Source organism: Elgaria multicarinata, chromosome 9 (assembly GCF_023053635.1).
Source record: "Elgaria multicarinata webbii isolate HBS135686 ecotype San Diego chromosome 9, rElgMul1.1.pri, whole genome shotgun sequence".
Classification (NCBI taxonomy): Eukaryota; Metazoa; Chordata; class Lepidosauria; order Squamata; family Anguidae; genus Elgaria; species Elgaria multicarinata.
The window spans coordinates 7,313,376-7,328,824 of NC_086179.1; the positions used below are offsets into that span (position 1 = coordinate 7,313,376).

The 15,449-nt window shown below is 47.3% G+C and overlaps 1 protein-coding gene across 4 annotated transcripts in view; it reads left to right on the forward strand.

Annotated features, from left to right (window-relative positions):
- The window catches only part of PLXNA4 (plexin A4), a 695,664-nt gene that overhangs the window by 630,537 nt on the left and 49,678 nt on the right, over positions 1-15,449 (forward strand). For all 4 annotated transcript variants that reach the window (XM_063134640.1, XM_063134643.1, XM_063134642.1 and 1 more), the window contains one exon: positions 8,500-8,659. In XM_063134640.1, the coding sequence (XP_062990710.1) occupies positions 8,500-8,659 (160 nt within the window). The remainder of the gene's footprint in view (positions 1-8,499; positions 8,660-15,449) is intronic.

Here is a 15,449-nt window from a genome sequence, read left to right on the forward strand (position 1 = left end):
AATAATAATAAAAAAATGTCCACCTGTCATTTTCATTGGCACCACCTTGCCTGTTCATTCCAAAGCATGTGTGTCTGACTTTTCTATCAGCGTTAATCGAGTTGTAATCAGTTAGTACAGAGTGCTAGCAGGTACGTCTTACAGAGCCCACATAACACCGGTTTTAAAGGAACTGCACTGGCTGCCCATACACTTCCGGTCGGAATTCAAGGTGTTGGTAATGATGTTTAAAGCCCTAAATGGCTTGGGACTTCGATACTTGAGAGAGCGCCTCTCCTTATATCTGCCTGCCTGAGACCTCAGATCTGTTGGAGGAGCCCTTCTCCGCATCCCACCAATGCAACATATACGCTATGATGGGACAAGGGAGAGGGCTTTCTCTGTGGTGGCACCCTGACTGCAGAATGCCCTCCCCTTGGAGGCCCAATCAGTGCCAACATTGATTGCATTTCGACGCCAAGTAAAAACATGGCTTTTTAACAAAGCCTTTGATGGTTAAACTCCCTGGCACATTGTTTTAACTGTTTTAACTGCATCTATTGCTTTTAAATTATATATTGTTTTAACTTGGATTATGGTTTAATTTGTTTTTAACTGTGTATATTTATTATTTTATACTGTATATTTTTATCTGTATTTATTTATTTATTACATTTCTATACCGCCCAATAGCCAGAGCTCTCTGGGCGGTTCATAAAAATTAAAAACATTCGAAGTATAAAACAACAGTATAAAACCATAATATAAAATGCAATATAAAAGCTCAACCAGATAAAAGCAGCAGCAATGCAAAATTACAAATTTAAAACACCAAGTTAAAATTTATTTATAGACTGTTAAAATGCTGGGAGAATAAAAAGGTCTTCACCTAGCGTCTGAAAGAATGCGAGGTGAACCTCCTTAGGGAGCTCATTCCACAGCCAGGGTGCCACAGCAGAGAAGGCCCTCCTCCTGATAGCCACCTGCCTTACTTCCTTTGGCAGGGGCTCGCAGAGAAGGACCCCTGAGGATGACCTTAGGGTCCGGGCAGGTACATACAGGAGGAGGCGATCCTTCAGATAGCCTGGCCCCAAGCCGTTTAGGGCTTTAAATGTTAATATCAGCACTTTGAATCGGGCCGCCCTGAGATCTTAGTGATATAAGGCGGGCTAGAAATATTTTAAATAAATAAATAAATAGTACAAAACAACATCTATAAATTGATGCAGCCAATAGAAGAGCAACACATTAAGAATGGCGGGGAAGAACCCCGGCCCCAACCTGCATCAGAAGCATCAACAAAACAAAACAGATCACAGTCTATGCAGCAGCATTGTGCTTATTGGAGGAGTCTTAACTGCTTCGGAGAAAGGAGCAAGTGATGGACCAGGTAGATCTTCTCTGCAGGAGTGAGTGGCAAAGTCTGGGTGCCCCTACAGTAAAAGTGCCGACCCTTGGATCCAACAGCCAAATTTCTGGTGATGGTAGAACAGCAGTCAATCTTTAATTATCTGCCAGGTTCGGAATATAAAGCTGCCTTATACTGAGTCAGACTCTTGTTTCATCTAGGCTAGTATTGTTGACACTGACTGGCAGCAGCTCTTCAGGGATTCAGCCCTACTTGGAGATACCAGAGGTTTAACTTGAGACCAGATTCATGTACAAAGCAGTGGTTTTTAAAGCATCCTGGAGGGAGGATACACCAGCCATTTATTGCAGGATTGTATCACAGGACGTTCACCTGCTCCTATGGTGATGTAGGAGGGCAACTAGGATGATGAGGGGTCTGGAAACAAAGCCTTATGAAGAGAGATTGAAAGAACTGGGCATGTTTAGCCTGGAGAAGAGAAGATGGAGCGGAGACATGAGAGCACTCTTCAAATACTTAAAAGGATGTCACACAGAGGAGGGCCAGGATCTCTTCTCGATCCTCCCAGAGTGCAGGACACGGAATAACGGGCTCAAGTTAAAGGAAGCCAGATTCCAGCTGGACATCAGGAAAAACTTCCTGACTGTTAGAGCAGTACGACAATGGAACCAGTTACCTAGGGAGGTTGTGGGCTCTCCCACACTAGAGGCCTTCAAGAGGCAGCTGGACAACCATCTGTCAGGGATGCTTTAGGGTGGATTCCTGCACTGAGCAGGGGGTTGGACTGGATGGCCTTGTAGGCCCCTTCCAACTCTGCTATTCTATGATTTTCTGATTCTATGATTCTATGCAATTTGTGATGCTTACCTTTGAAAAACGTGCATAAAAATGCCATCCTTTTTGAGATGATGATGATGATGATGATGTGCACAAACATGCTTTAATTAGTGGGCGGAATTGTGTCCCTCTCAAAAAATGCACAATTGATGTGTACCCCTGGGATAATGAGCATGAAAATACACATGCATTTTCACAGAAAAAAACAAACAAACGAAGCTCAATATCTTGCATTGGGTCTAACGTCGAGGAGGAATTCAGAGAGCCTTGACAAGCATGAGGTTTGCTAGTTCTACATCCCTACCATTAAAGTGAGATCAGGTAGAGGAGCGAATCTGTCCATAGGGTCATGTGCCTTCTGCCGCGGGCTCTAAACACTTCAGAGCGTGGTGGGTGGCCACCTCCCCCGTCCCCCCTCCCACATAACATGGTGACTCTGATACTAACAGCCTAATCAGTTAATATCTGTTGACATCACATATCTACAGATATGCTCCCCTGTTGCCCTCGGATGAAAGCGCTCGGCAATTCTGCTAGTTTAAAGCCCAGTGGGGAGTATTAATGGTGGCAACAAAGTCACTAATGAGGCATAAAGGGGATGTCCCACACATCCCTTCTTTGGGGATTGATTTCTGCTGAGTCCCAGCACTTCTTCGTGCCTCTGAACAGATGCAGCCGGCCCGCTGCTGTCCTCCCCTCCCTAACAGAAGACTTGAAGGGGGAGGGGTGAGGCCGTGTGCTGCTGTTGATTGCCTCGTCTTGACAATGTCATGATAGTCACCGTTATGGATATAGCCTGACACCAGCTGGGGAATTTGGACAGAGATCTCAACCTGTGATGGTGTGCATGTTGCGCAAACAAACTCCAGGTCTAGTGTCACGGAAAGGCAGGATGAGGATCCGTGATGGGAAGAATAAGACAACTTCACTATTTTTGAGATAGATAGATAGATAGATAGATAGATAGATAGATAGATAGATAGATAGATATCTTGGTCTGTGAATGGCCAGTATTCCGGATCTTGGATCCATAGTGACTTGGTTCACACACTCCATAGTTGAGTATGGGTTCAGTGTAGGTTGTCGTTGAACCACAGATTGTTGGTGAACTGTGGGTTATTATGGTGTCTGAACCCAGCGTATTGTCCACAGGGTGACTTGGGGGAGGGGGATTCATTGAAAATCAATGTGTACAATTGGAAAAACCCATTTTGTTCCAAACGTACACATCATTTGTGTGCATCTTTGAAATGTATGCATTCTTCTCCCATTGCTTAAAGCATATTTGTGCACGTTTTCAAATGTATGCATGCTCCAAGATGGAGCGTGTTCAGAGGAGGGCAACCAGGATGTTCAGGGGTCTGGAAACAAAGCCCTATGAAGAGAGACTGAAAGAACTGGGCCTGTTTAGCCTGGAGAAGAGAAGATGGAGGGGAGACATGATAGCACTCTTCAAATACTTGAAAGGTTGTCACACAGAGGAGGGCCAGGATCTCTTCTCGATCCTCCCAGAGTGCAGGACACGGAATAACTGGCTCAAGTTAAAGGAAGCCAGATTCCAGCTGGACATCAGGAAAAACTTCCTGACTGTTAGAGCAGTACAACAATGGAACCAATGACCTAGGGAGGTTGTGGGTTCTCCCACACTAGAGTCATTCAAGAGGCAGCTGGACAACCATCTGTCAGGGATGCTTGAAGGTGGATTCCTGCATTGAGCAGAGGGTTGGATTCGATGGCCTTGTAGGCCCCTTCCAACTCTGCTGTTCTATGATTCTATGATTCTATGTTGAACACATTTTCTTTGGTTCACAAGTCACACTGCAAACTCAGAAATTGCATCATAGTCTGTATTAGGTCCAGAAGGTGGGAAATGGGTAAATCCTGATCAAAAACAAACTGAAATGAATTTCTCATACATCCCTACTCGTGTTCTTTCCATCCTGTTTACGGAGAAATTTGCTGGTAAGTTGTATTTCCTGTGTGCAAAGTATGTGCACTGTCGCTCAATCATGGCTTCTCCCTGTAACATTGGGAGGCAAAGTGGAGCACTTCTTGGAAAGAACAGCACAGGTCTCTCACATTCCTAACACTCTTATCTGCTATAATTAAGTTTTAAAAAACCAACCACCATCACTACTAGTGATGGGCTTATCTTCTTGGGTACAATCTCATCGTTGGCAGTTGCCTATGGGGATAAGGAATCATTAAACCATTAGCTTGGAAAGAAGGAGGCTAAGGGGAGACACGCTAGAGGTGGACAGAATTATGCATGGTATGGAGAATGTGGATAGGGGGACATTTTTCTCCCTCTCTCAAAATACTAGAACCCAGGGACATCCCATGAAACTGATTGGTGAGTGATCCAGGACAAATAAATTTATTTATTTATTTTATTACATTTATATACCGCCCCACAGCCGAAGCTCTCTGGGCGGTTTACAAAATAAAAGGAAGGACTTCCTTACACGGCACATAGTTAAATTATGGAACTCACTACCACAAGATGTAGTGATGGCCACCAATTTGGATGGCCTTAAAAGGGGGTTGGATAAATTTCTGAAGGCGAAGGCTATCAATAGCTACTAGCCCTGATGGTTGTGTGCTTTCTCCAGTATTTGAGGCAGTAAGCCTGTGTGCACCAGTTGCTGGGGAACATGGGTGGGAGGGTGCTGTTGCACCATGTCCTGCTTGTTCATCCCTGGCCAATGGCTGGTTAGCCACTGTGTGAACAGAGTGCTGGACTAGATGGACCTTTGGTTTGATCCAGCAGGGCTCTTCTTTTGTTCTTATGTTCTAAAGAGGAAAATCCTTTGGGGATGTATGAGAAATTCACTTGATTTCACTGGTGTGCAGTGAATGTACCATATGAACTTCTGCTGAGACAGTATCACCAAGGCATCTTAGTTATATTTATATTATAATTATATTATTATATTATATTTATTTGAGACAAAGGCTAACATCTCAACTTTGGAAACTTTAAAAAGAAGAAAAGAAGACAGGGAGGGATGGAGAAATGGAGAAAAATTACCACAAGGTGTGTGGACCTCCATTTCACCTCTACTTCTAAGATGTGTTAAAATTTAAAAGGAGTGTATGTTTCATTTTGGGGAGTCATTTTTCACCACTCAGGGTTGTGTGCTTTTTTTAAAATGGAACTCTGGGCTTCTAATAAATACATCTGTAGTAGCAGCCAAGTTTCCATTATGCTCCGTGAGTGCCAGAGATTCACCTCATATGCTTTGCATTTAGCTTTTGACAGGGGTGGGTTTACTGGGAATGAGGGGATTTGGGTGGAGGGCCAGAGGCTCCCTCATTAAGGAAACCTTTAATCTGCCAGATGCCAAAATGAGAGGGATTTTTTTTTTTTGGAGGGGGGGGAACCCGGCTGTATTCCCCAATAATTAGACTGGAGGTGGGAAGATCAGGCTTCAGGCCTGGGCCTGCCTTCTAAAGTTTGAAAAGGTTTTTAAGAAACTCCTCTGGGACTTGGAAATAGCCTCGCCAAAGTTTTAGAAATACTGGGCCCCAGGGAGAGCCAAGAGAAGTGTAGCCAGGGCTGAGCCTGGTGGATAAGGAATGGAGGAAAGATGGACGAATCAGGTCAGGGATAGATCTGGCCTAGTACATGGTAGTTTGACAGTGGAGCCTGGATGGTTTCTAGCTGGTTGGTTGGAAGCAAGATAACATCTGGCAGGCTAAGGATAGGAGTAGTAGTATCTGGCATGGATACATCAGGGATCCAGCCAAGGCAGCACCTGGTGGGCCAGGTTGGAGCTCAGGAAGCATCAGATGGTCCCAGGATGGGGCCAGCACCATCTAGCAGGAATATGGTCTTGCAGATAGAGCTGGGATAATGACTAATAAAACCTTCCCCAACTACAATTTGGACTACAATTCTCCTCATCTCTGACCGTGCCCGTGCTGTTTGGGATTGATCGGAGTTGTATCTCAAACATCTGGAGGTCACCAGGTTGGAGAAGCCTGCCCCATGGGTCAGGGCGGAGCTTAAGGCAGCATCTGGAAGGTAAAACTGGACAGCCTCAGGTGTGTTGAAACCCAGGCCTGCGGGCCAACGCTGGCCCACCTGGAGTTCCATCTGGTCTCTGGGGTTCACCAGAAGGCCATGCCACCTTTCCCTGGTCCCAGCTCCTTTCCATCAAGTGTCCAGCATCTTGTAGTTTCCTGGCTTTTCTAAAAGGTTGAAATGGCTCTTTAAGGCATGACCGGTGGCCAGAACAGCCACAAGCTACAATAGGTTGATATTCAGGTATTTTTGGATCATTTTGGTTCCACCCACTTGGTCTTCAGCCCTGCCCATGATTGGAATGTGGCCCCCAAGAGCTTCTCTGAAATTGCATTTGGCCCTCAAACTCAATGGGGTTTGACACCCCTGATGTAGTGGGTCAGCTGGGGCACCCTCTGGCAAAGTCTTGCGAATTAGAAACGGGCGAAGCAGAGATGAAATTCCCTTTTCTATACCACTGTTAAAGATACAGGAGCCCTGTCCTCCTTTCCACATGGTCACCCTAGTGAGGCCAAGTGGTGGCATGAGGACTGAGTATTCAGTGTAGAGCTGCCCTAAAATGATCAAGACTGCCTCTGTTATAAAAATAGGAATAATACAAACCAATTTGTGATTTCAATCCAATAAAAGCAATCCGGATGCAGAAGATTAGGTTTCAAAGAAAAAAAGATTTTATTCTGACACTGCAGGTAAAACAGGAGAGCTTTGCGCAAAGGGTTCTCCCCTCCACACCAAAATGGAGAGAGACCCCGAACGGATGTTAACCTTGAGTTTTATACAGAGGATGAACTTTCATAGAATTATAGAATCACAGAATAGCAGAGTTGGAAGGAGCCTACAAGGCCATCGAGTCCAACCCCCTGCTCAATGCAGGAATCTACCCTAAAGCATCCCTGACAGATGGTTGTCCAGCTGCCTCTTGAATGACTCTAGTGTGGGAGAGCCCACCACCTCCCTAGGTAACTGATTCCATTGTCACACTGCTCTAACAGTCAGGAAGTTTTTCCTGATGTCCAGCTGGAATCTGGATAATTGCAATTGGCTAGCTGCCCAATTCATCACAGTTGATGTCACTTCCAGAATTCTTGACATGGTCAAATAGGGAGGAAATCGGTTAGGTTTGCATATTCTCCGTTACCGCATGATCCCTCTAGCAATGCACCTTGGGACATTCCTATCTCAGATTACTTAAGTCCCCCATGGTCTGGAGAGATTTTCCCGCCCCTGCTTCCCTTAGCCAATCCCAGTTCACCATTCCCTCCCCGATTCCCGCTGAACCGTGGGAAAAGAGAAGAAAGGAGAAGAAGACTCCGAAGACGACATTAATGACTACTAGAACAAAGCCATCCCCAGAACATGACACTAGACCAGGTTTCATTACTACTTCTAAATCTAAGTGAACCTGCTCTTTACCTCTATATTCCTAATGGGTAGACTGGGCCCTCCATTCTGTTCATTTAATGGGCAATCTGGTCTCAATACAAGTTCCCTTAGTTTTCTATGGGTAGACCAAGCCTCTTTAGTGGTTGAGGCTCCCGCTTTACATGAGAGTAAGCGGACTTACTCTATTAAGTAAATGGGGCTTTCCTCTCTACCTGGGAGTAAAGGGTCTACTCTATCTATCTAAAACCCAAAAGATGGTGATTCAAAGTAGGGAAGCGGAGGATCTGAGAAGGAAAAAAGAGAAGGAAAAATGGATGAAGGGAATAATAGGAAATCAGCTAAAGTTTACATATTACCTCAGTGTTTGTTGCTTACCAGCAATCACTAGAGGAGGCCTTCAAGTAGGGTGACCATATGAAAAGGAGGACAAGGCTCCTGTATCTTTAACAGTGGTATTGAAAAGGAAATTTCAGCAGGTGTCAATTGTATATATGGAGAACCTGGTGAAATTCTCTCTTCATCACAGCAGTTAAAGCTGCAGGAGCTATACTAGAGTGACCAGATTAAAAAGAGGGCAGGGCACCTGCAGCTTTAACTGTTGTGATGAAGAGGAAATTTCACCAGGTTCTCCATATATACAAATGACACCTGCTGAAATGTCCTTTTCAATACCACTGTTAAAGATACAGGAGCCCTGTCCTCCTTTTCATATGGTCACCCTACTTCAGGTTAATGAACCGTTTGTGAGCATCATACTCTGTTCTGTTTAGATGTCTATGGAAAAGATGCCTCTCTGGACTGGGAGAATAGCGTCCTTCAGTAGAGGCCCCCAAGAACTGCTCTTCAGATATGTCACTTCACATATTCGACATTTGTTTCCTCTCCACAACCACAACCTCTGCAGGTCCTGAGCTGTGTGAATCCAGATAATGTGAACAGCCCTGAGATCCCAGTGAAGATTCTGAACTGTGACACCATCACGCAGGTCAAGGAGAAGATCCTCGACGCCATCTTCAAGAACGTGCCTTGCTCCCATCGGCCAAAAGCTGCCGACATGGACCTAGGTGCGTAGAGTATCTTGTTGGAGTGGTGGAGCAACGCAGCCATCAAGTTCGCCATTCGGTCTGCGCAACCATGTGGACCACGTCGTAGCGATGCGGAAAGCCTTCCCTGTGTCGGCTCCTGGCTGGCCTTGTCTGCCTCATTTGCCTGTGCCGTGATACACAGGGTTCAGCCATAACCATGCTGCCATAAACGTCACTTCTGGGAACTCTGGGGGTGATGTACCAGGAGCTGAATACTGTACATGGCAGAGAACTTATTATTTTTTCTTTCTTTATTCTATTTTTTATTCCACACCTCAGCCAAAAAGGCTCCCAGTCAATCAGTAGAGTCTATCAGTAGAGAAGACAGTCCCTGCCCTCAGGCTTACATTCTAAAGAAGGCATGACACACAAGGAAAACGGGACGAGGAGGGAAAAGGGGGAAAAGAAAAAGATATTGAGGAAACTGTTCAGCAAGGCTGGTGGGGAAGCCTTGCTCCCGCCTCTCATCTCCCAATGGAGGGGCAGACCCACAGCTCCTTCTTCTTCACCATAGGGTCAAGATGACCATTAGCCCTGTGGGGGGGTTCTACCTGGAGCAGTTCCTAATGGTCTCTCCACCTGGTCCTGTCCCACTCGCTTCTCCAGAGTATCTGTATGACCGGTCCTTTTGCAGTGTCACAGAGGGAGCAAATTTCATTGATGGCACACAACTCCTGGGACATCCTAAAGATGTCCATCACCAGGAAATCCGGCCCTTTTGGAGTGTGATGGAGTTCCATGGCGATCCCATCTGAGCTTGTATTGGTGAATCAGGTAGAAGGCTTGGGTGGAATCCCTCTCACAGGCATGCTGATTTTCGGTGAGCAAGGGGGGGATTAGGGATTAAGAATGGACAAAATGCTCTATTTCTGGTCTATGTCAGGTACCAGCGTCCGTTCTGTTGGCTTTGAGATGGAAGCATCCAAATCAGTCCGAAGGGATCTGATTCAACTCAGGCATTGGGCTTCGGCCAAATCCAATGGACATCCCAGGCTCATACCTGCAGCATTCTACTCTGTAGGCTCCCAGCTGCAGTCTGGAGCAGGCTTAACTTGCTGCTTGTGAGAACTTGGACAGAATCTTGAGTGAGGAAAAGAGGGAACGTGTCCAGCCCGGGAAGAGTGATAGAGAACGCAGGAATGGGAGGCAAGGTGTGGGGTCAAGGAGACGCTCAAGATAGAAACAACAGGTCGGGAATTGAAAAGTGTGTGTGTGTGTGTGTATGTGTACTTTGGTAGAACACCAGATTACAGTTTGGTCGCAGCTTGCAAAGTGAAGGGGGGCAGGGTGAAGTCATATCAATTCGTGCCAAGAAAAGCACCAAGAAGAAGAAGAAGAAGAAGAAAAAGTCTCAATTATATAAATCCGTCCCAAGGCATCGGAATGTGTTTCCAAACCTGCTGAGAGTCTGGAAATGGAGCCAGGGACTGGGCAAGGTTGAGAAAGAGACCAGCCAGGAGCACTTAGTGAGAAGGGGAGAAGAGAGGGCAGATTTATAGCTGGGTACAAAAAACCAGGATGCGTCAGCTTTTGTAACACAGAATCCTTCAATGGCTTCTGCTGGGCTTCAAAATGCCTGCAGGCTTCTGAACCAACAGAAGACCTTCCCCTCCTTCTGAAAAATGGGACCCACTTTTCAATCATCAAATCACCATGCCCAGGGCCGGTGCCAGACTATTTTGCGCCCTAGGCAGGTGAGCTGCTTTCACCCACCCACCCCACATCCACCCCAGCATACCTGGGGGTGGGGCGCCATCTCGCCTGCCCAGCCGAAGCAAAGCCAGGACGCGGGAGTTGGGGGACAGGAGGGTGTGGCTTCGCTTCAGCTGGGTGGGCACCCAGCCGAAGCGAAGCCAGGATGCTGGGGCGGGCAGGCGGCTTCGGAACGGCGCACCCGGAAGCCACCATCTCAGAGCTGCTGTGGGAGAGCGGCTTCCGGGTGCGGCATTCAGCGCCCCCTTACCTTGGTGCTCTAGGCGGCCGCCTGAGTGGCCTCTATGGTAGCACCGGCCCTGACCGCCCTCCACACATGCCGCCCTCCACCCCAAAACTAATATCATGGTTACTAGCATTGTGACAAATTTCATGGGGATCTGTTGAGAGAATCTGCATCCCATCCCTGCTTGCCTTGAGAGTGGTGAAGGAGGGGGGGCTGGGATCACCATCTTTTCCCTTGTACCCCTGAAACGTTTCCAAGAGCAGAGCCCTCTTCGCAAAAGGCAAAAGGGGCTCACAAAACAGGAGTCCCCTCCAACTTTTGGGTCAGGACTAATAAAGAGTAGGGATGTTCAAGAATTTCGGTTCAGTTCACAAATCACCCAGATGTGCACTTTGAAATGTGTATTTTATTTTAAATGCATTTTCACGTTTCAGTCAACAGGCGGTGGGGGGGAGTGCACACTTTTGGAATATGAGCACAGAAATGCACATTTCCCCATTTGAATGAACCCCCCCTCCAAAAAACAAAAAACAAAAAACCCAACTTGCAAACGGAAATAGGAGTGAGCCGATTCGAGCTTCGAAGTGAAGCTTGGGGAATTTCGGCAAGCCCGAATACCCTCAGGCCTCCCAACCTTAGTTGATAAATTCATGGAGCAGAAGGCTATCAGTGGCTACTAGCCCTGATGGTTATCAGCTGCCTCCAGTATTCGAGGCAGTAAGCCTGTGTGCACCAGTTGCTGGGGAACATGGGTGGGAGGGTGCTGTTGCACCATGTCCTGCTTTGTTGGTCCCTGGTCGACGGCTGGTTGGCCCCTGTGTGAACACAGAGCTGGACTAGATGGACCCTTGGTCTGATCCAGCGTGGCTCTTCTTATGTTCTTATGTTCTTAGAGAGAATTGTATTAGAGGGAGAAATGGGAGTTGGCTGTTTTTGTATGCAGTGTGCATGGTTTACCTGATACTTGATCCTGCAGGGAAGTCGTTGATCTCAATCTAAATAGCGAGCCCAAAGCAGGTTGTGCAGCAGGAGCTGCCTTTGAGCCCAGATAACTTGCAGGAGCCGCTGGCTGCAATTTGATAGCTCATGTCAGGCAGGAGGGCAAGCTAAATTATCCTAGCGGCTGGCGGAAACCCTTTCTGTATTCTCTGCCCACAGAGAGACCCAATTGCTCCGGTGGGGGTGGGGCAAGGAAGCAAGAGGTAATCACGAGCCATTTTCATTTCGCAAAATGTGGGTTCGCAGCAGGCTGCAGGGCTCTTACGTGCAGCAAATGTCATAATATTTCTCTCACAGTGCTTTGCAGACACCTCAGGAGGGCTCCTCGGGGCTGTGTTCTCAGGGCCTCCTGAGCTGCGTTGTCGTTTTCAAATCCCAAAGAAAGTCAGATTTGAGTATCTCTGCCTTCCCACTATGATTGCTTTTGTGGTGACCTTTGCAGACAGACTGAAATGACCACAACATTGTGGCATCGGCAAACACATCCCTTGCAAGAGTCAGGAGATTGAGAATTTGAAATGGACGAGGTGGGGTTGTGTAGGAGTTCCAGGATCAGAGATGAAAGACGTAGCTAGACGGGGCGATATCCCAGGGTGATCCCTGTGCATCCATATGACACACAGGGGATCCCGGGAGCAGGGAGGGATCCCTCCCTTGCCTTGGGATCTCGCCTTAGCCTTTGAGCCTGCTTTTTCTGCAGATGATCCCGAGACCGCGGAACGTGTGTGCGGGCATCTCAGTTTGCCCCAGTTCCTCGCAGTTACTCACGTGGAGCCAGGACCCGCGCCCATTGGGGGTGGGGGGAGCAGGGGAAATTGTTAAAAAAAACTTACCTTTTGCGCACGAGCGTTCGTGCACTCTTCTTTAACAAAACAAAAAACAAAATGGCGGGCGTGACGTCCTTTCTCTCTGAGGTCGTCGCATGCCGCGTGTAAACAGAGGGGGAGATCTCATGATAAAAAATATCACGAGATCTTCACCCCTCCGTCGTGCTAGACCCAGTAGGTCTAGCTGAGGCCCAAGAAGCTACATGCTGCTTCATGTAGCCCCGTGGCTTTTAAACTCTGTTCCTGTGCTGTGGGCAAGTGGCCTCATGAATGGGGACAGATATATTCATCCACATCTGTGGCTATCAGACACCTGCCAAGTTGCCACCGCCCACCCCTGCTCGTGACACCACAAAAGCTTCTTTGTGGCCCAGCGAGGGTCCAGCGAAGCAGTAAGGCTGCCTGCCCTCATCTGGAGCCTCCATTGTGTGCAACAATGGCAGCTCAAGAAATTCCGTATTTCCCAAGTTGCATCAATGGTGACCATAAAGACAGCTCCGAAAGACTCAATGCAGGCTCTGGATGAGGGTGGCTGGACAATGGCCAAGCTGTGGGGCGCTCCAAGAATGGGCCCACAAATGCATCATGGCTCAATGCATCATGGCCCTGGTTAGGCCTCATCTAGAGTATTGTGTCCAGTTCTGGGTTCCACAATTCAAGAAGGATGCAGACAAGCTGGAGCGTGTTCAGAGGAGGGCAACCAGGATGATCAGGGGTCTGGAAACAAAGCCCTAGGAAGAGAGACTGAAAGAACTGGGCATGTTTAGCTTGGAGAAGAGAAGATTGAGGGGAGACATGATAGCACTCTTCAAATCCTTAAAAGGTTGTCACACAGAGGAGGGCCAGGATCTCTTCTCGATCCTCCCAGAGTGCAGGACACGGAATAACGGGCTCAAGTTACAGGAAGCCAGATTCCAGCTGAACATCAGGAAAAACGTCCTGACTGTTAGAGCATTACGACAATGGAACCAGTTACCTAGGGTGGTTGTGGCCTCTCCCACACTTGAGGCCTTCAAGAGCAGCTGGACAAGCATCTGTCAGGGATGCTTTAGGGTGGATTCTTGCATTGAGCAGGGGGTTGGACTCGATGGCCTTGTAGGCCCCTTCCAACTCTGCTATTCTATGATTCTATGATTCAACAAGCTGGGTCCTGGGGAGCATGGGGGAGTCTGCTGGACTCTTGGACTCGGTCGGGTTCTCGTACCATCCCTACCTTTGAATGTCTCTACCCTGTTTGTGGATACATATTTGCATATTTGTGCGCATTTTAATCCTAAAATACAGTTTTTTATGCATCCTGATGCATTTTTGATAGCAAAATTCAGTGCAGAAAGTGAAGGGTAACGATGTTCCAATCCACATGTAAGACCAGGAAGCGCAAATCAGGTCAGGTCACTAAAGAATGTGGAGAGAAAGGAATTGTGGAGTAAACCCAGTTCGGAGTCACGGCTTTGCAAACTGTTTGGCCTTCTGCTTTCCCTCCATTTTCCATTTGTTTTAGTTGTTTTTGATGGGTTTGGGGAACGGTAGAAAGAATCAGCACATTCGCTTCCAAAGATTTAACCATTTCCGGAGTAGTCACCATGTTAGTTGGTTGAAGCAAAACCAACCAAGAGTCCTGTGGTTTCTTAAAAGCTAACACATTTATTCTGGCATAAGCTTTCGTGGACACTGTCCACTTCATCAGATGCGTGAAGGGTTAACCTTCACTGGGGAACCAATGTGATGTAGTGATTAGAGTGTTTGACTGGGACTTGGGAGAGCTGAGTTCTAGTCCCCACTCAGCCATGGAAACCCACTGGGTGACTTTGGGATAGTCACAGATTCTCAGACCAACCTCCCTCACAGGGTTGTTGTGAGGATAAAATGGAGAGGAGGAGGATTATGTATGCTTCCTTGGGTACCTGGCAAGTGGAAAAAAGGTGGGGTATAAAGTACGACAATGGAATCAGTTGCCTGGTGAGGTTGTGGGCTCTCCCACACTAGAGGCCTTCAAGAGGCAACTGGACAACCATCTGCCAGGGATGCTTTAGGGTGGATTCCTGCGTTGAGTAGGGGGTTAGACTCAATGGCCTTGTAGGCCCCTTCCAACTCTGCTATTCTAAGTATGTAATAAAGCTGAGATTGGCACATTGATATACACCTGAGGAATGGGGGCAGAGCTTTAAACTGTGTTGTCAGAGGGAACTGGAAGGAGGAGGAGGAGGAGGAGGAGGAGGATCCTGTGTGCACCAGTTGCTGGGGAACATGGGTGGGAGGGTGCTGTTGCACCATGTCCTGCTTGTTCATCCCTGGCTGATAGCTGGTTGGCCACTGTGTGAACAGAGTGCTGGACTAGATGGACCCTTGGTCTGATCCAGCAGGGCACTTCTGATGTTCTTAAGAGATAATGATGACTGTCTTAACAGTTGCCACTCACAAAACATTTTTGGGTGATAATACAGACATCATTGCAATGGAACACCAGTTAACATATGTAGTGTGTTGTTATCGTTTTAAAATATGTCATTATTGAAACCACAGGAAATAGAATTAAATCTCACGGTGACTTGTGCTTCAGCAGTTCAACATCAGAACATGACTTTCCTTTGTCCAAGAATGGCCACTCAAGGTCATCCGGATGGTGTCTTGGGAGGCTGAAATATCCCGCTCCCCCATTGGTTTCAGATCTGACAGTCCCTCTTAACATGCTATTGACAGGACACATTTATTGCAGCCCTCACTTGACCTACGATGAGTGGTCCCTGCATTCCATCGTCATGGGTACAAGTGCGGCGCGGCCGCACCAGCTACCCAGGCCTCGGCATTTCATTCAAACTGATGCTCCTTTTGTCTGAAGTCCATGGAATTTCCCTTCTCTTGGCAATCTTCTGCTCCCCCACCACCCCCTAAATATGTAATTGCTGCATGTGCTAAAAAGATACGTTATCTCCTGAACAAAATAGAAAGAGTTCACAGCAGCTGTCTCCTGGCTTTGCATTTACCGTTGCTCCTGATTGGGAGG